Source organism: Hesperophylax consimilis, chromosome 3 (assembly GCF_061612785.1).
Source record: "Hesperophylax consimilis isolate HC1 chromosome 3, BYU_Hcon_1.0, whole genome shotgun sequence".
NCBI lineage: Eukaryota > Metazoa > Arthropoda > Insecta > Trichoptera > Limnephilidae > Hesperophylax > Hesperophylax consimilis.
Genome location: NC_142838.1, coordinates 18,910,472 through 18,932,260, shown reverse-complemented (window position 1 = coordinate 18,932,260; position 21,789 = coordinate 18,910,472). Strand labels below are relative to the sequence as shown.

Here is a 21,789-nt window from a genome sequence, read left to right as displayed (position 1 = left end):
CGATATAAGTTTTGAATTCAGATGATTTCCAAAAATTGCTATTGTTTACCTGAAGATTATATGTGTTTAACATCTGGGTGTTTTTGGAAGACTTCCTCATTAAACGAAAGATTTTCATGTCTCTGTAAATTTCTCTAATGTTTTTTTTTACAATTGCAGTATTAATTCTCTTCTTGGTCTGCAACAAAATAAAACCAAAAATCTTTGTTTTAACGATGCTTTTTTAACTTTAATACTTTCCTGTTTTTGTTCCTGGTGTGTTGACAGTAATTTCCTTCGAGTAATTACGCTTTCCGGGAACATTAACACGACTTAAAATCTTTTCTGGATTTCATTTCCTTTTCACTTACAATTTATTAATGCGGGCATTCACTCTGAATGATTCAACATAATCTTTTTTTAATCATCGTACAACAAATCAGAAAAGATTCGGTCGTGTCTAGGAATTGAACCCAAGACTCAGTCTTGCCGGGGCTTTGTTCTACCACTGAGCTAATCCGACCTTATCCCTTTCAGTCATATTTAACTGTATCATACTTCGTCTAAGAACTACTAACGTTATCTTCATTTTCTTAACGCATATTTTTGGCTGCTATCTTTATACGTGATTGCAAGATTCTACCCGAATTTAATTGAAATGTAGATAGTGTCTTGGATAAATATATTATCTTCACTAATTAAATATAAATACCAAGTGTTAGGGGGTAAAGTGCACTCATTTCAGGATGTGATTCTAAATGATGGTAGAAGTATAAAAAATTGAATACCTTTTTTCGAAATTACTATTTTAATTATCCCATACAAAAATATTTTTACAAAGATGAATATTTATTTTCCCATACGAACAATCCAACATTTTTACGTAAAAACTACCTTAAAACATTGGAATGTCGAATTTAGTATCAACCTCCGAAGTAAGCGCACTTTACGTCCTGTATATTATTTTCAATTATTATATTTTCCAATTTTTAAGCTTTACTGTTAGAATAAGGTAGGCGACACATTACGCTATAAGCATCATGGCTTAGCCTATTTCAGCATTACACTCGCCATACACTACCAATGTAGTGTAGCAAACGATTATAGCGTTATTCTTTCAGAATAATCTTCAAAGGACTACATGGTTAAGTAATTTTTCCTGATTGCATTTTTAATATTAAATACCATTTTTTTGTTATTTAGAGAAAACCGTAGGTGAAATTACTCAACCCTCAAATCTCTCATAATTATAAATTTAATTGCAAAATTTAGTGTCGAAATTTGGAAAGATATGTTAACACTTTCATACTAATTTTAAGATTTAAATATTTCGAATTTGTAAATCTTCGTTTTTATCATATTCTCATTTTGGGACTTAGTGGTCATTTTGTAGCTTGATGGGTTTTATCAAACCACAGTCGATATAATATTATTTAGGTATGAATAGTAAAATTAATCACTAGACAACAAAAATAATTATTAAAATGGTGTTTTATTTACGAAAGCTCTTCTTGTTGTGTTTTGAACCGATTCATTCTCGGTTACCAGAAACAGCAACAGCTAGTTAAGAGGAAGCTACAAGCCAAAAATGCGTATATTCTTGATATACCTTATATTGTAGGTAATAGGCATTAAAATCGCTTGACAAACGGAGATCTAGGAACCTTCGATTTCAAGCACAAAACTGGTTTTTATTTATTTTGTAAATAATTTTATAAGAAAGCAAAAAAAATAATCAAGTGAAACTGTCACAGATAATCTTAGTTATAAAACTGTATTTATTTAAAGTTATTTCCTTTACGCGTTCATACACTTCTATTGAAAAAAAAATTTAGTAGCTTACATTTATATTTTTTATTTGTATTCTACTCAAGCGAAACGATAGGAAAGCCTTCAATTTATCTAAAGCGTATTTTTTGGTATTCATAATGTACACCAATTCGTTATAAAGATTAATCAAAATGGTGATTTATCATTAAGCTTCGCCTTAATGTAGGTTATTGACACGTAGAATTAATTTACAAAATTTTGTGTCAACATTTTGAAAGATATATAAGCACTTTCATACAAACTTTAAGATTTAAATATTTAGAATTTGTAAATCATCGTTTTTATCATATTTTTATCAATTTAATTTAAATTATTATTTGGCGCATTAATTTAATTTAAATTTCAACAATTATTCAATTGACCTGTTCTGTAAACTGATGTGACTCCTTCCAGAGCCGTGGTGCGCGAGCTGGTGGAGACGGAAGAAGAGTTCGGGAGGGACCTACTGCAGGTGGTGGAGCGCTACCTGAAGCCGCTGGACAAGCCCACCACGCCCAAGGTGGTCAGCGACAATAAGGATCTAGTCTTCAACAACTTTAAACAGATCGCTGAGTTCCACAACACGTAAGGATCGTTACTATAAACTACTAATTTCAATGAACTTTAGAATTTTTGCTTTTGAATTTAACTGGTATTTTAAAGTGTTCATTTGGAGAATTCAGGCAAACGATAAAGTGCCTACCTATGATGTAATATTTTTAACAGAAAATAATTTTAATTCTATATTCAAAATTAGAACTGTTTTGTGTTTTGCGACCGTGATAGTCGACAAAATACGGGCCTGCGCTAGGTATAAATAATAAACGTGAAAACGTGAACTTGTCAAAAGTAACAATGTACCAAAAGCACAGAAATTTCATAGTATAATTTGTTATTTCCGCAGTGGCGCTAATGTCACAAAGATTACAAAATAATGATTAACGTCGATACGTGAACTTGTCGACAAGAATAATATACTAGGAGCACAGAAATATGATAGGATAATTTAATGTGCTTATTATTTTAAACATTTATTGCTCAATAATTAGCCCAAAGCTAAAAATCATTTTGCCTTTATTATTATCTCCATAAGAATGAATGTCCCTTGACGTAGGTATATAAACATTGTTCTTTCTTAGTATGCTGGAAGAGGGCACGAAGTAATACGTCAATATCCCCTGAATCAGTTTGCTAAAAGAGGGTTTGATTAAATATTCTCTCAAATAATGATATCATATTTTTTTACCAATTAATTGAAAGAGTAAAAGCGTAATAATAAGCGTATAATAAAAAAAATCTGTAAACCCTGAATCATTTTTTCCTTGACAGTGTAGAGTACTGTAGAGTGTATGACACTGAGAAGGCGCAACACTTCAAAACCCCAAAAATATTTGCTTTATCAGTGTACTAATCAGTGGCGGCTCTTGACTTTTGGGTGTTATAAAGTGCTAAGTTTGAAAAATTCGACATTACTGATGTTGCTTACTCCAAAAAATTTTGTTTTGAAAATTTCCAATAATACTAAATAGCGAGTAACAAAACATAAATATCCCCTTAAACTTTAGTTCCTTCTCAGTTTTGTGGTAGAGAGTGTGAAATATTGTACTTATATGCTTAATTGTTTTTGTGTTTAATCCTTCGAACTCCATTTGATTTTTTTTTCAATTTTAATGTATTTATTATTTGTAATAGACTGTTTGAAAATGACCTTGAATGCCGAAACAGCTGTAACTAAATAAAAAAACTTAAATAAGTAGCAGAACTTAATAATAACATTATCAAATTTGATTTACATTTTTTTAAAGCATGGAACTATACTTCACTATCCCCTGAGCCGTTTCTAAATATCTGTACACTGTAGTTAACTACAATATCCCTTAAAATATTAATTTTCCTTTGCAGTATTCTGAAAGAGGGTTTGAAGTACTACTGCAATATCCCCTGTTACGTGTAATTTCCTTCGCAGTATTTCCTTTTCAGTACAAAGAGCGTGAAGTACTTCTGCAATATCCTCTAATACATGCATTTTCCATCTCTTCTAATAGAGGGCATGAAGTGCTACTACAATTTCTTCTGGTACTTGTAATTTCCTTTGCGGTGTCCTGATAGAGGGCGAGAAGTACTTCTTATATCCACTAATATATACACTCTCTTCTGATAGATGGCGTGAAGTACTACTACAATATACCCTGTTACATGTAATTTCCTTCGCAGTATTCTGATCGTGAAGTACTTCTGCAATATCCTCTAATACATGTATTTTCCTTCTCTTCGGATAGAGGGCGTGAAGTAATATCTTCTGATACTTGTAATTTCTTTCGCAGTGTCCTGATAGAGGGCCAGAAGTAATTCTTCAATATCCACTAATATATACACTCTCTTCTGATAGAGGCCATGAAGTACTACTACAATATCTTCTAATACTTTTAATTTCCTTGGCAGTGTCCTGATAGAGGGCGTGAAGTACTACGCCAACGAGCCTCGCATGCTGGGAAAGACGTTCTTGCGCATGGAGCGCGAGTTCGACAAGCACGTGGCCTACTGCCGGGACGAGCCCTCCGCGCAGATCTTCCTGCAGGACAACGAGCAAGCCCGCGATTTTTACGAGGTAATTACATTTCACTGTCAGATAAATTGATTATAACTATAACCGTAGAGAATTAGTGACCGATCGAAGTTTCGATTTCGGCTAGTTTCGGTAAATAAACGAGTTTCAGTCGCAGTTTCGGTTGCGGCTAAACATTAGTCTAAACTTGCACTCGTGATGTGTCGGAACTCGTTAGGCTTTACTCGGGCGCATGTGTATGCCTCTGGAAAACCTTAAATATTATTTAAAAGAAGCTGTTAGACAGAAGTTTAAGACTTTTATAAAAAAATATTGTTTAAATATGATAATAAATATATATAGACTGTAAATAGTTCTAATATATTTTGTATTAGAGTAATTCCTTTAAAATATAAGTATCTACAGCGTACACTAAAGAAAGTAAACCAATTCACTATTTTATTACATTTTGCATTTAATTTAACACTAAATTTAAACTAAACTCTTACTTGAATAACTAGATCGGGTTGTTTCACGGAATTTGATATTGATTTTGAAATTGGGTTTCGGTTTCGGCTGAAAATCTAATTTCGGTCGGTCATTGTAGAAAATAATCGGAAGCAAGGGAAATGAATCACAATAAATATGAAATAAGTGCACGCAAAAATGTTGCCAACAGCGTTCACCGGGGTTTGCTCGACTCTCAGATTTTAATTATTTTTGATGAAGGTATTAAAAAAATCTCATATTTTCTTGAAAGATCTCTACGGATGTAAGTTATTTATATTTGAGATTAATAAAAATAAGACTTTACCATTCTAATTTTATATGTAAAATGGTTTGAAAATTTTATAAAATGTTTTATAAAAATAAAATTAGCGGTTGGCACCAGATTTTAAATTCTAGACGATGAATTAATAACTTCTCTGGGGATCTCTTTATAAACATTTGAGATTTCAGTAATCCGTTCATCAGAAATAATTAAAGTAAACCCCACGGAGAGATCGATTTTCTAGGTCTGTCGGGGCAAAGTCGACCTTAGGTTCGTCTATTATGCAGGGCTGCGCGCCGAATACTATTTTTACACGACTTCATTACTTATGTCGTTAAGATTCCCACTTTATTTTAGAGATTTTAGACCACCGCAAGTGTGCAATTTACCAGGGCTGCGCGTCGCATATTTGTGTGTTCTGCTGCTTCACTTAATATTCTGGCTTTATTTTAGGGAATTTTCTCGTCTTAGGTTATTTGATTTTGATAAGGAGGGATAGATTGCAACCACTGGTTGCCTTAAGTACCCCTATTAAGTGGTTGCAACGAATACATCAGGAGTCTCTTTGTGTATTATCTTTATACGTCATTAAAACATCTTTCATTCTCATCAAATTAAGCGGACGTTTAACGACAATTTGACCAAAACCAAGTTCATACACTAAACTTGGCTTTTTCCACGCCTTTTCCAATACGATTTATATACTCTAATCGGAACACCTTAGTTAGATGATCCATTAACCAAGACTAACCTTCGCCTAACCGATATAGAAGTTTGACAAAACGTTTTGTTTTCGCATGGTAATTTTATGTAATTCTTTATTCGTAGTACAAACAATTTTCAATAAATACATGCATTAAATTAGCAATATAGGTTGTATTAAATATAAAAAATTCTTGACGACGAATCGTGGAAGATTAAAAAAAATAATAATTAAAACGTTAGGGAAAGGTCAGAAACAACACTTAAATTTATTCGGAACCAAAAATTCACTAATTGGCATGGATTTCATATGCATGTAATTTCAGTAGTCATTTTCTATCCGAGATTCGAATCATAGACTTTAAAAAAATAATTTTTCAATATCCATTTTAACTTTCCACCGCCAGATGGCGTTGACGTCGGAAAATGGTTGTTAACTTGACTGTCGAAAGCATCGTAAGCTTTTCTTCAAATACTTTGTGATCTCATTAACAGATGGCGAGACTATTAACTGACTGAAACAACCGCTAATTGCGTGCTTTAACAGTGTTGAATGATTTACGATGCTGGTCTAAATCAAGAATTGGCAGAACTGTGTTATATTTCACGGGATTACAAGACTATTATTCCCATTTTATTGGTTTTGGCTAATAGCAAATCTTTGACTGTCCATTTCCTGTATTGTTCGAGTTGATCTAACAAGTAGACGATAGTTTAATTTTAAAATAAACACACTGTTTAACCAAAACCTGTGTTTTTGTTTTTAAATGAATTAAAACATTTTAAGATGTTTTAATGAGGAGAATAAAAAAAATAAAAACCAACATTTTTGTAAAATCCCATACAAGGAGGCTACTTTGAATGAGTGTCCCGGCCTTGTGATCTAGGAGGTTTTGGTTTAAGGCGAAGCTTAATGCTAAATCACTATTTTGATTAATCTTTATAACCAATCGGTGAACATTATGAATACCAAAAAATATGCTTTAGATAAGTTGAAGGTCGCTTCGTTTGAGTAGAATACAAATAAGAAAATAAATTACACAATAAAAAATATAAATATAAAATAATAAACAAAACATTTTTTCAATAGGTATGAACGCGTAATGGGAACAATTTAAAAGGAGATTCTGCCCCCGGCTTTGATAACATAGATACTAAAACAATAAAATCGATGAAAGAATACTTAACTCTCCCCATAACACATATAATAAACCTAAGTCTAGCAAATGGCGAATTTCCCAATAACTATAAAAGAGCAATTATAACCCCCATTTATAAAACAGACTGTCGTAAAGATCCACAAAATTATTTTACAAGCAATACTCGCCTGAAACACTCATCCACATAGAAAAATCTCCTGATAAAAGATACATGACGCCAACGGGACTCGAACCCGTGTCCCTTCAATTACCAATTTTGAACATTAGTTTTTTTCATTAGCCCGATTTCACTTCTATCGAATATATCAAAAATATATGAAAAAATTATAAAAAAACAAATTTGGACATTCTTAGAAGAAAATAAAATAATTAATTATAACCAATTCGGATTCAAAAAAAATATAAGTACGATAGCAAAAATAACCAACTATTTATATACGGCCCTAGATTCCGATAAAAAATGTCTTGGCATATTTATAGACCTTAAAAAAGCTTTCGACAGCATATCACATAAAAAATTAATAAGTAAATTAAAATCAGTAGGGATTAATGGAAAAGGTCTTAGCATGGATAACTAGTTATTTACATAAAAGACCTCAACAAGTAAAATTACTCAATCAAGTCAGCGATTCAAAATATAGCGACTTTTCAATACCCCAAGGCACGGTTTTGGGACCATTGTTATTTATTATATATGTCAATGATTTATTCAATATTTCCAAACATGGAGACATTGTCTCTTACGCTGACGATACAGTCCTACTACTAAAAGCAAACACCTGGTCTGAATTAAATAACATGGCAACTACAGATATAAATGAACTTAAATTATGGTTTGATGAAAACCTGTTGACTTTAAATTCTAAAAAAACTTATTATTTACCATTTTTCATTATAAAACAAGAAATATCTAAAAAATAAACATAATTATCCCCTCTGTGAAAAATACAGAAAACGACAAATGCAATATGTTATGTACAAACATAGAAAGCAAGACCGATATTAAGTACCTAGGCATAACAATAGACCAGACGTTTAAAATGGTCCCCACATATAAATATTCTGAACAACAGAATAAGGAAACTAACATATATATTTAGATGTTTAAGAGATATTTTAAACGAAAAATTACTTAAAACAACATACTTCGCTTTCTGTCAATCAATTATACAATACGGCATTATAGGCTGGGGCGGTACATATAAAAATCAAACACAAACAATTTACATATCACAAAAACTAATAATAAAAACCATATTAAAAAAACCTTACTCATATTCGTCCGAACTTTTATTCAAACAATTAAAGGTCAGAAAATTAAGTGCATTATACTTCTACCATGCAACGTTACAAATTTATAAAAACAATATTCAAAATAAAATTGCACCCTTTAAAAATAACATAGCACTCTTTTTAGGGTGAATTGCCTAGTACAAAAAAAATAACAGAAATCTTAGACAAACGTCAATACTTCCTACTCCTAAATCTAAAAAAAAATAGGACAGTTCAACCATGAATATCTCGGAGTTAATTTTTTTAACTCATTACCAGAAAAAATAGAAACATGAATGCAAATATAAACGAATTCAAAAGCCACCTTAAAAAGTATTCCGAATAGTTGAACTGAATCATATCAAATATAAACCAATATAACAACACCCCCATACACACAAGCCCTGCTTATTTATGGGGGTACATCAAATACTTTTATTATTTTATATTATGTAATTAATATCTGTACTATATTGTGTAATGTAATTCGTGTATCTTTTTTTACTAATAATTTTTTTTTTTTAAATAAAAAATAAAAAATAAAAAAAATAAATAAAAAAATTAACAAAAAAAACAATATTATAGCTAAGGTTATCTGTGACAGCATTTATTTAAAAAAATAAAAATAAATCCAAAAAAAATAATTTTAAAACCCTAGCCCCCCCTTAAGGCGAAGCTTAATGATAAATCACCATTTTGATTAATCTTTATAACGAATTGGTGTACATTATGAATACCAAAAAATATGCTTTAGATAAATTGAAGGCTTTCCTATCGTTTCGCTTGAGTAGAATACAAATAAAAAAAATATTCAATAAAAAATATAAATGTAAGCTACTAAAATTTTTTTTTCAATAGAAGTGTATGAACGCGTAAAGGAAACAACTTAAAAAAATACAGTTTTATAACTAAGATTATCTGTGACAGTTTCACTTGATTAACTTTTTTGCTTTCTTATAAAATGATTTACGAAATTAACAAAAACAAGTTTTTTCGCTTAAAATCGAACGTTTCTAGGCTCCGTTTATCGAGCGATTGTAATGCCTATTACCTAAAATATAAGGTATACCAAGAATGTACACATTTTTGGCGATTTTGTAGCTTCCTCTTAAAGCACGATATCTTTTTTCTTGTAGTATTCTTGAATGTTTTGAAAAATAACGAATCAGCTAAATAGCAGCAACCCAATATGCTTTTAGAAAATGGTGATATGTTGGTATTTCTTATTCGAAGTATAAAATAGTTAGTTATGACCGAAGGGATAGGGTTGGATTGGCTTAGTGCTCAGTGATAGAGCAAAAGCTTCGGTAAGGCTGGGATTCTAGGTTCAATTCCAAGATGTGACCGAATCTTTTTCTGTTTCATATTTTTCGTTTGAGACTCTTCAATGTTTTATGTTAGGTGCAGATTGACGAATATTTTAGTCGTAATACAAGAAAAGAAAAAATATTGATTTCTATTGCCAAATTATTATTTCTGTTAAGAGATATTTCTAGTGATTTTCATGCTTATTTTTGCAAGCACGGTAGTAGTCATTTTCTTTTTCTGAACCAAAGGAAAACTAAATAACATTTGCTTCGACCAAATCACGTGTTTTAAATGCAAATATTTACTTAATGTCTTGTCCATAGTTATTTGTGATCTGTTAACAGGTTATTATTTCTCCAAGCAAAGTTTGAGATGCTTTACGGCAAGATCAACCCGGTGGGTGTTGTTCTCACAATTTCATTTCAGCTTCAAATTTATTTATATTTTAGTTTATTTGTGTTGAAATCTACTCTGGAAGGGGCTTCAGTAAAATACATTTAATTATGAACTTATCATGATAAAACTTAATATTATAATTCGCATTTTTATGCCCGTCTCTAGAAATTCCTGCATCGATTAAGTATTGGAGAATACATAATGTAATTAGGTTATAATATACGGTAATACATATTTTCTTTAAGATGCAAGGTTTTTAAAATGAATTAAGATTTGTAAATTTAATCTTATAAAAGAGAAGAACGCGCCTTTGAGGTGATTTTTCACATAAACTTCGCTTTATTATTCATCCAATTATAATTATAAGTTTTATTCTTTTTTTAATGATAAACCAACGTTTATAAGACAAGGTTTTATGCATAGCATAAAGGATAACAAATAATTATAAGCAATAATTAGTCATCCGAAATACCAATACAAATTGAAAACATCTCCCGAGTAAAAATAAATGCCGAGTAAAAAAATAAATGGATGACTAATTATTTGTTATCCTTTATGCTATGCATAAAACCTTGTCTTATAAACGTTAGTTTATCATTAAAAAAATAATAATTATATTTGACAAGTCAAAAAATATTTCACCAATAAATGAAGATATCATATGTCTCGACGCCATCTAGTGAGAAATTTAGCACTAACAAAGCCTTTCCTACAAAAATAAAGTTGGTTGTTTTGAATGATACCTACGATAAGTAATTCTGTGAACAGTACACCTCGCGTACCAAAAAGTATCTTTCTAATTTTCTCTGACAATCAAAACCAAAATTTCCTCTGAAATCATAGAATTTGTAATTATTTCAAATAAAAAAATGTACAAATTGTCCAAAGAAACGCTACTATCTGAATGACAAATTATTTTTCAAACTTTTTCAAGCAACTAGGTACCATAATATTGACTAAATGCGAATAAGAAATTCCAAATAAACACGAAGATTTTAAATTTGGAAAAAAATCTTTATTGAACCGTTGAAACGGCCACCATCTTGAAACGGAAACGGGACGTATAAACAAATTTACACACACACCAAATGCAAAACGGTCGAGTTTTAACAGGACTAGGCTACGCTCAGTCAATAAATTATTATATTTGCACTTCAGTATTACCAATTATATTTAAATCCAATTGCCCCCTAGATTCCTGTCCCACGTGTCATTCGTCTCCGGTTCTTCCCACGTCTTTCGTCATCTTGACATCCTCCCAAACACTAAACTTAAACTAACCTAAAAATACCTTCGTTCCATACGTCACATTTGCGGCAACTAAAATCACGGATAAACCAAACATTGCTTTTGCATCGCTAATACTAGAACCATCGTACAATCGTTATGTATTATAAAATAACCTTGGAAATGTGAATTTTATAAATGAAAATTGAATCACACCATTTAGTTTTTTCTTTCTTCAATATCGTTACGTTATGTTGTTCACATATGCTTTACTTAAAACTGACTTCAATGATTCTAAATTATTTTGGCGCTATAATCATTTATTATTCATATGATTATTCTCGCTTAACAATATTTCAAAGATTCTAATTTACTCTGTAGCTTTATTTTCCGAAATAGCGTAAACTCAAAATGAGTAGGTAGGTACTTTTGTCATCGGAATTGCTCTTATCGGTTGTACATAGTTAGTCTCTCTGGTTCAATGAACTCGGATTTGTTGTGAATTTAAGTGTGATTTTCAAAATTGAAACTAATTACTTTAATAATTCGAAAAGGTTTAATATTTATAATATATTTATATTTAACCTATGATTTAATATTTTGGAAGAATTTTTATAAAAATGTTGTCATTTTTTAAATTGAAACTGATGTGTCAGATTTCGTGATTTTTCATTAATTTTACGCTTTATTCATTTTCAAGAAAGCGTTATTCCTCAATAACTAGATATACTACCATTACACACCGTAATTATCACGTAAAAACATAAAAAACTAAGTATTATATCAACCTGATTAAATTTTGAATATTACGAGTAACATTAACTCCTCCAATAACACATTTTAGGCATTATTATGATAAGAGATTTTTTTTTTCGATTTTTCATTTTGGTACAGTCCTATTTTTATTCCGATGATCAACAATAAATTAAATATAACATTTTTTTAGGAGAAATATTCTCAGTAGTAAGTGTTCAAAAAGAAAAAGAAGATAACTGAAGATGGTTTGAAAGGGAGATATGTAAATACGAATGCTAGAGGAAGCACGCGAGTATTACAAAACGATTATAATGAATAGGCGTAACGAATGTTGTGATAATATTTAATAAAACACGTGTTATTTAAATGGAGCAAAAATTTTAAGCAAATGTCTTAAGTAGCATTAAAAGAAACACTGTGAATTTTTCATTCTTTTTACATGTTATATAATGGAACCAGATGTGTTTTTTATAATTTTTGGAGCACACTTCACGATTTTTCTTTCGAGGAAATTTCTTAAAACTTATTTCAAGGTAAGTATGTTATAAGTCGGTAGAAATTCGGAATGCGGGGTCTTAAATCTCCGATTTAAGTACCCCCTGAAAAACCCTGACTTAAAAAACGAAACCTCCACAAAAATACGTCCTGGTAAATAAGTCCTCGGCGTATCCCTTAGACGCTAAAATAAAATAAAAAAGCGAACTGGCCTATTCAGAATATTTGTTTAGAAAGATAATTTCGTGCGTTTTATTTTATGTATTTAAAAATTGATAGTAATTAAATAGTTGACTTCAAACCCTGGATTCCGACAATGTACGATATACTATTTATAATAAGTAATAAATTCACAAACTTTCTCGGCGAGTTGTCTGGAAAAAATTTTCAAATCATTGCCAATAACATCGCACATTAACCCACTTCTGCCAGTTTCGGCTGTCACTGCGGAAAATACTTCAAAAGATGATTTGACAAAAAGAATAGTTGTCAAGTGAAATTATTGGTAATTATAATTACATTACGATGTTAGTTCATATCTTATTCATAAGAAAGCTTTTAACAAAAAATATTGTTAGCTGGCATCGAAGAGATACACCAATAGAAGTATGTTTTGGATGTATCAGTGGGCTGGAAGAACGGCAATTTTTGTATTACTGCTTTATAAAATAATAAATTCATGCGTTTATTGAAAATAATTTGTTACATTATGTATGTACTTTACCCACCTCACTAGATGACATTACGTTATCTTTTAGAAATTCACTAAGATTGTTTCAATAAAGAAAATATCATATTTTTTTTGAACACCAATAGATCAAATATTCTTGGCTCAGTAACTATTCCATGCTTATAATACTACCACAGCCCAACAATTTCAAAATTTTTGCTGAGTAATTGGTGTAACCAATTGCCTGTTGTTAATACTAGATTAGAAACAAAATAGTTCTAAATTAAAAGTAGTACAATTTTTTTTAATGATATTTGTGAATTTAATTTGTGCAACTATTTTTATACTTTTCAAATGAATTAATTTCGAGCCTAACACTCGTGTGTGATTTTTTTTTATTGGCAATTTTTTTGATACATACAGGTACATTTATAATTATACAAAACATAAGACAGTAACAAAAAAATCCCACAAAGGCGAAGCCATTGCGTGGGCATTATAAGGTATGTATTCAAATAGTGGTGGTTACATTATCTATGGTTTAAATGAAAAAAGAAATATGAATAAAGAAAAAAAAAATTATTGTACAAATAGTTAGTTTAATATGATTTTGCTGGAGTTTTTGCGTATTTAATAAAAAAAAACAGTTCAAAAGAAGTTAACTTTTTTTTAAATATAGATGGTAATGGCATATTTTAGGTATCATATTCGTAGTATAAATTATAGAAAAAATTCTCTCACTTCCAGATACTTTTTTACCCAGCTTTTGACATTTATTTTATACGAGTTTAGGTTTTGGCACATCTTGATGGAACTCGGCAAGGAATTAAATAATTTTGGGCCAATATAGTTAATGCGTCTTTGGGCTAGCCAAGTTTTGCAGTGAGGCACTGTGTTCACGCATATGTAGTATCTCTGGCTAGAACGATTTGGATTTTTACAGAAATTATAAGGACTAGTGTATATAAATTTAAGACATTGGACACAGTAGATCCGCCTTAGTTCCATAATGTCAGTTTCCTCAAACAATTGGTCGGTGGGATATGTCTTGGTCTTCTGGTGCATTATCTTAATGATAGACTACCTCTATGCTAACTAACTATGCTAACTCTATAAATAGTTGATTTCTGAAAACTTTATTATTAAAACTTTGTTATCTTACGTTTCTCTAGCTTTTTTACACTAGCTATGATCTTTAAAAAGGTTATAACACGATATTTAAAAAAAAATAATAATCTTTATGTTACGTCTACTCTGGTAAACTTAACGTGCGTTATGATCCACGCGTTCATAGGTGGCGTTAATTACTTTTTCTTTAAATATGCTATTTGCAAGTTATGTATTTTTTGCACCCAATACGCAATATGAATATATAGTTTTGTCCGTATAAAACTCAATTCTATCAAGAAAGGCTTACAAATACAATATTGGATTGAATCACCGATACTATATTACAATACAGTATCGGCATTTCTTGCTAGAATTGAGTTTTTTATGCGGACAAAACTATTTATTAATATTTATATTGTGTATGTACGGGCGCAAACAAATAATTAGTCTTAATACTTTAACTTTAAAGCATAGGTTGCAAAAAGTGCATTTTCATAAAAATAAATAAATGTGTGTCATCTATGAATGCATAGATTATAACGTACATTACGTTTACCCTTAAGGGGGTATTACACATCCTCTTGATAGATTATTAGGACAACGGGTGTTAATAATTCTATATACCTAAATAAAAATATAAATGTAGATACGTTTGTTCAAAATCATAAATCTCCGAAAGACACAACGTTGCGTTCGAATATGCGTGTGTTTTTACATACCTATATTTTATAGATGTGACAGGTAAATACTTTTTTTAAACAGCGACACGCGATATTGTTTCTCTATCTGCACAGATAGACTGAGCCACAGCAACGCGTGGCGGGTTACAGTTAATAAACAAATAAATACTCGCAGTAGATTATAAACCCGGCTAACTTATCCGATATTTCACCACTGTTCATGGGTTCAAGTACCGAATAGTAAACTCAAACATTATAAATAAATAAAGCTAAAATATACGTTATGTTGTAGATAAGCTATCAATAGGACGGTGAAATACCGGAGCTTTTACTATTAAAATTACAAATGATTGGTCCGCCCATGGGAGTGATTGGCACCGAACCGGTTAAGATAAAAAAATAATAATAAACATAATTATTTTTTCTGATTAGCCTGGTTTGATGAAAAGGACTTTTGTAAATTAGTGACAACCAAAATCTTTCAAATTGGAATTGTTCACACTTCTAGGGTATTTCTGCTCAGTTTCATAAATACACATTGTGACTCTATGCACAAACGAAAAGAAATTACTTGAAAAAATAAACTTTGCATATGTATGCAGCTTCGAAGAATATTCTGTTATTTAATATAATTTGTATCAAAATGAAAGCAATGAAGCATTGTCTGTCAAATTATAGAAACAGTTTGTAGACATAAAACAACCCAGGTGGATTCCTGGGATGATGTGAATGTGAGCAGATGAGGCCGGACTGTGTCGAATAATAAATAACCACACGGAGTAATTTAGCTAAATATATTCTGTCTGCGAACTGCGGTCAACACTCAGATATTAGTTACCATCCTTGCCACTTTCAAAAACAACTCATCACGTTTTATGCAAGTGTGATTCTTGTACAACTCGTTTTGCACGGAGCCCGGGAGACTTAAACCCGAAAATCTGTAGTCGTTTTGAGTACCAACTGGCCGGAGCTAGTTATGACAAATTATGGGGTAAAGGAAGTGAGGTTAAGATATAGGTGGGGTAGGGGAAGATTGGGAAGTGCCTGTCTATTCAAATCTAGGCATTAAACCATCTAAACATCTCTCATCAGGGTGTAACTAGGAAAAATATTCACTCCGTATTTTTGTCGTCGCTAGGTTCCGAACCCGAGACCTCTGAAGAAATTAAGCACCCTGCCATGGCGTCTCGTGTTGAACCAGATTGGAAGAGCCATGCAAAGTATAATAATTTATTTTGCCATATCGGCATCCGAATGTGTGTTGATTTCACTAAACAAACAATATCTGAATTTAACATTGTTGACACAACCAAAATAAATAAATGTTTGTAAAAAATAATTCGATAAATTCAGTATCTCTTTAGAAAAACCCAAAAAAGTATGGAAAGCGCAAAAAATATGATACAACATACCACCTAAATGAGATCAGTTAGGCACAACCTGTTTAGCAGGCAAACCGCTTTAATTATTTTGCCAAAAAATGTGAGTACAGGTTTAGTGTAGTACAAAATAGGCAACGGGCTGTGCACAATTGAATTAGATAAACGATAGTATCTTTCTTTTTCTTCGTGATAACGAGCACGCTGTTTCCCAGAGGAAGAAAGGAATGAACGCTAAACACCTGCCTCTGGGACGTATTCTCCTAAGAGCGTTGGGAGCGATCATCCGGGGCGGCAGGTCCCAGGGGTGCGGCCGTAGGGCAGTCCTTGATTTTGGCAGGCGCACACGATAAAATACCAATAATTCAAATTTCTTTGAGTCCGCGTTTGAAGGCAGTAATTAGAAAATTCGCCATGAAGGAGTTACCACCTGTTACTTATACTAGGGTGGGTAAGCGCTGAATAACCTCCAGTGTGCTTGCTTTTCCTCTTACCTCCACATATAAGTTCTCGTGTTTCATTCTTCAGTTTTTCTGCATGGAAATTTAATTAATTAAATTATGTCAATGGATATGTTTTCAACTCACAACAAGTACACTAATCTGTGAAATAATAAACAAGACGCCATACTGATTATTACATAATTTTTTATCATACCAAAAACAATTTCATGGTACAGATGATTTTTTCTGTTCGGGTTCTAATTTAAAATAAATGATATTTGACAAAAATATACGCGAGATATTTTCTAAAAAAAAGCTTTGATCGAAAACTTTATTTTTCCAAGAAAAATTTAAAACGATTGTGAAATCAGAAGTGTTGATTACTTCAATTGGATCAAACATTCCAATCCCAAATAATGTAAACACCACACACCACAAGACCGTGGGCTGCGAAGAGAACCCAGTTTTTTAGCCGGATCCAAAACATTTAATTTATATAAAATGATTACAATAAAAACTGCTTATTAAAAGTGACGTAGTACAGATGGAGAATTTCGATAACTTTCTCTTTTTCTTCCTTTTCTCCACTCCGTCCTCTACCAAGTATCGGTGGTGGCAAAGTGCCAATTCAACTAAAATAGTTGGACATTTTTAGAGAGCCATCAGCAATATGTTATGACGGCATCACGCTAATCTAAATGCATAGCCGCGGTTAGTTCGGCCTGTCTCACTGGGTTTTACTTTAATTAACCTTTAGTTGCTGCAACTTTCTGCTCGAAAACACTGTGGGTTTATTATTTTTAGCATTTTCACACTCTTTGGCTCAAGGTTCGGTTTTGGCTCAATCCGAAAAGGCTGGCGCCGGCGTCTATGCGACGATTTGTTGATTTGGTATCCGCAGTCAAGATGCCAAAGAATGGTATATTCATTCGATTCAATTAGCATTTTACTAAGAAAACAATCAGGTAGTGGAGCATTAAAAGCAAAGCTTTTTACAGCCAGTGAAAAACCTTGTTTACCTATAAAATATTTAACAATTAATTACTTTGATCGGAGAACTTCATTTCAGTGAAGTAGTACCATTTTCAGACAGTAGTTTTCAGAGAGTAGTATTTTTGATACCTTCGTCCAATATGATCAATTTTAATGTATTGATTAGGTGTTGACATTGCTTAAATTCACAAAATCATTAAACAGTGGTTAATTTATGAATTAATGCCCCAAAAAGACACAAACAGGACCCTATATTTTTTTCTCACATTTCCCCCAGTTATTTTCAAAGCTTAAATCATTTATACTTCTCCCTGGTCCGCAGTAGGCTGGAGAGTGGTTCGCTTATCTGGAATCCTCATGAGGTGGGGTGCTCCCTCATGTTGGAGAGGGTTCAAAAAAAGTTTCTAAGATTTCTCTACATGAGGGAGTACGGCCACTATCCATGGCTCTACCCGACGAACTTTCTTCTGGGCATGCTGGGACTTCACTCCCTGCAGCTCAGAAGGGAGGGGTATGCCGCTACCCACTTATTCAGACTGCTGCGAGGCTATATTGAGAACTCAGCCATTTTGGAGCGCGTGAGTCTCTATGTTCCAGATGACTATCTTAGACAACGTCATCATAGATTATTCTATCTTCCTGCCTGCAGAACTAACCTGCTAATGGTTCTCCCGGTAGGAAGGAGTATATTGCTCCTGAACCAAATCTCCTCCGAGATTGATATATTTGGCGTCAGTGAGGAGAGATTCAGAAGGGAAATTCTTCTGATTCTTGAAAGAGTCTCTCCACATTGACGAGATCTTTCACCGCTGCCTGAAATTTTTTTTTTTTCCACATTTCTTGAAAATTCTTTTTCTATGTATAAATACTTAAAACAATCTTTTGTAAAATTTATATAACCTAATTTCTTATATGTATTAAATCCTAATTTGTAATTGTATAAGAAATTAATAAAATTTATTATTATTATTATTATTATTAAAAAGACCACCGACACCGAAAATTCGGTAACCTTCGGTAAGAAGCAAAAGTGTGAATTACTATTGGGTAGAAATGAAACAAGATTTTACAAAGGGTGTTTTATTGATAGTAACAAACTTGGCGAAAACATTCATTCATTTAATTCTGTGTACCCGGCGTTGCTGGGGGTTATCCATAGAAGGTAGACCATAGACAAATGAATATTAGTAGACCTGCCCTAAGTGATTAAAAGCGTATTATTCCCCACTCCCCATAGCGGTTCCATTGGAGCCGGCTGTGCTCGCGTATGGCTTCCCGTGAATCTTGAGAATGTGACGTCATCATTCTTGTTCGAACTAGCGTCGAGCTATGGTCGAGGCATTTTATGAAATAACACGGAAAAATAGTGGCTTGTGATATAAAAACTTGTAAAAATAGATGTGAAAAAGAGAATAAACCCAATTGTCGTATTACATTCCATATGTAAGCATCATTTTAAGCTTATTCACGTCGTATAATATGAATCAGTTGTAGAAACATATACTATCACATCGAGCCAACATTGGTCGAATGTAGCGATTCTCAAGTGTGCGCATCGTTGTTACTGGGAAGTAAATTATGAACACTTATAAAAGTGTCTTAACTAAATACGTAAACAAAATATTCGACTCTGAAAATAGAAGAATTTTTTTTTTGCCGAATTTGGACTTCGCAAATTTGTTCATAACGTGGCAAGTAATTTGCGCTCCCATGTAAAAATGTCTATTCATTCAAAAGCAGATTTTACTTTTAAGAACTAAATGGTGATATTATAATGCGAGATGCCTATATACTGTCAGATTGATTTATTGACGAATCACAGTCAGCTTTACCCCCTTCGTTCTTCAAAAGTTGATTTTACCCCTCACCTTTAATTTCTATATTCATATGTCTGTGAGGTAGACGCATACCATCGACGACTTTTCTATAAGCCATCTATAGGCCTTTTTAAGATATACAATTCCGTGTCACATTATTTTTATGTATCTCAGAAGGTTTAGCCAGCGTTAGCAATGTAAGCGCCCGAAAGTATTTTTTTACGAAAAATTTTTGATTACAAAACATCGACTCTATTTTCTATAAATATAACATACATGTATTTTATATACACATATTCCGAAAAAAAGTATCTAAACGACAGTGAAAGAACTAAGCGCACAAACAGACAGACGCGGATGATGACTTTATTTTATAACATTTATGGATAGAGATTCACGCCTCCAAGGCTTGGCATACCCATATATGTACATTATTATTGTTAAGTTGTACAAAGTAGCACAATATTGAGCGTAATAACAAGTAACTACTTAAGGTTAAACGCAACGCTCGTTGTATTCTACGTGTTCACAGATGGCGTTAATTAATTAATTTTGTTTAAATACGCTTTTTCAAGGTATTGCTTTACAGTATTAAGACAAATTATTTGTTTGCGCCCTCATATACGCAATATGAATATGAATAAATAGTTTTGTCCATATAAAAACTCAATTCTATCGAGAAAGGCATACAAATACAATATTGGATTGAATCATCGGTAAAATATTGTATTTGTGTCCCTTTCTCGAAAGAATTAAGTCTTTAAACGAACAAAACTATTGATTCATATTCATACTGCGTATATACGGGCGCAAACAAATGATTTGTCTTAATATTGTAAAGCAATACCTTGCAAAAGCGTATTTAAACAAAATTAATTAATTAACGCCATCTGTGAACACGTAGAATACAACGAGCGTTGCGTTTAACCTTAACATCATAAACTGAGTAGTACAAGACACGTACAAGGTGAGGTGATTTTTCACAAAAACGGCATTTATTTACTATCAAAAAAAGTTGTGCAAAGGAGTTCAATAAGTGTGTACAATATAAAGAATAGATAAAAATTAAGTAAGTAGGTACTATTAAAGTAGTTTCAGAGCAATGTATGGTTACTTAGTTGCTATTATTATAAAAATTAATATGAATAGTTAAAAAGAAAAAAAACTGTCTATTAAAGAATTAGATTTTTCCTGATTTTAGAGGCAACTTTCGCAATTATTTGTGAGTTAATGTAAAGAACTTGAACTAAAAATGCCTTTTCTTCTGTATTAATATGTAAAATCTTTGATGAAATGTAAAATAAAAAATAAAAAGGATTTAAAAAAGCATTTTGAACGGCTTGAATTCATATTACCAACGTCAGAACACAAAACTGGAGTGAAACAAAAAAAGACACTTTCTTTTCAGAAGCCTTTTTTGCAAAGCTCCATTTTTTTAGATTTTATGTTTCGTTACATTAACACAGTTGCTTGAATGTGTTACAGTTACAATGAACTCACAAAAACTTTCATCTAAAATAACTCGTAACGATTGTTAACGATAGCGGGCAAAATATGAATGATTCATTTTGGCTATTTTTAGCATTTCACTAATGGTATTCAGTATAAATGTTTGTCTTAAATCGGAAAGAATCATTATTTTTCTTTCTAACGTCAAAAAATTACGAATTTCCGCATGATAGAAAAAAAGATAAAAATACTTTTATAAAATATGGACGCCCGGTCATATACGACCCAAAACGCGAGAGGGTTTGGCCTGTTTTTTAAATATTTAAAACACGAATAAATAAAAAAGCTCACGTCCGTACTACATATTAACTGCAAATTTTATTCTTTCTTTAATTTGGTTGAATTTTTTTACCTCAAATCTACTTTTCATATGAAATATTTTACTTTAAAGTAAAAATCTATAGTTTTAGGCGAGAATTTGAGAAGGTGCTTAAATAATACTTTTTTAATCCAAGAAAATAAAGATCACTGACGCATGTCACTTCAATAAGCTATGCCGGGAAAATTTTCATACTAAAGAAACTTTCAATGTGGAAACCTTCAACATTTTTCATTTTCGATTTCGAATTTTAAGTGTTCAGTGCCGCGTGCTTTTTATCTTCAACGTTTGATAAATCGCAACATTTTCACCAAATATTTTGATAACAAATTCCACAGTCAATTAATCAGGTTGAAATCTTGGCTTGACATGGCGTTTAACGTTGTTGCAACTAATTTTAAAAATATTATGCAATCCGTAGAATATGCATTTTTCTTCTTAGAGTAAA

General features: G+C 31.8%; 1 protein-coding gene across 6 annotated transcripts in view; it reads left to right on the top strand.

Moving 5' to 3' along the window:
• Nucleotides 1-21,789, top strand: part of Obsc (Obscurin) — a 155,310-nt gene that overhangs the window by 61,297 nt on the left and 72,224 nt on the right. For all 6 annotated transcript variants that reach the window (XM_089648983.1, XM_089648953.1, XM_089648960.1 and 3 more), the window contains 2 exons: nucleotides 2,203-2,373; nucleotides 4,231-4,396. In XM_089648983.1, the coding sequence (XP_089505109.1) occupies nucleotides 2,203-2,373; nucleotides 4,231-4,396 (337 nt within the window). The remainder of the gene's footprint in view (nucleotides 1-2,202; nucleotides 2,374-4,230; nucleotides 4,397-21,789) is intronic.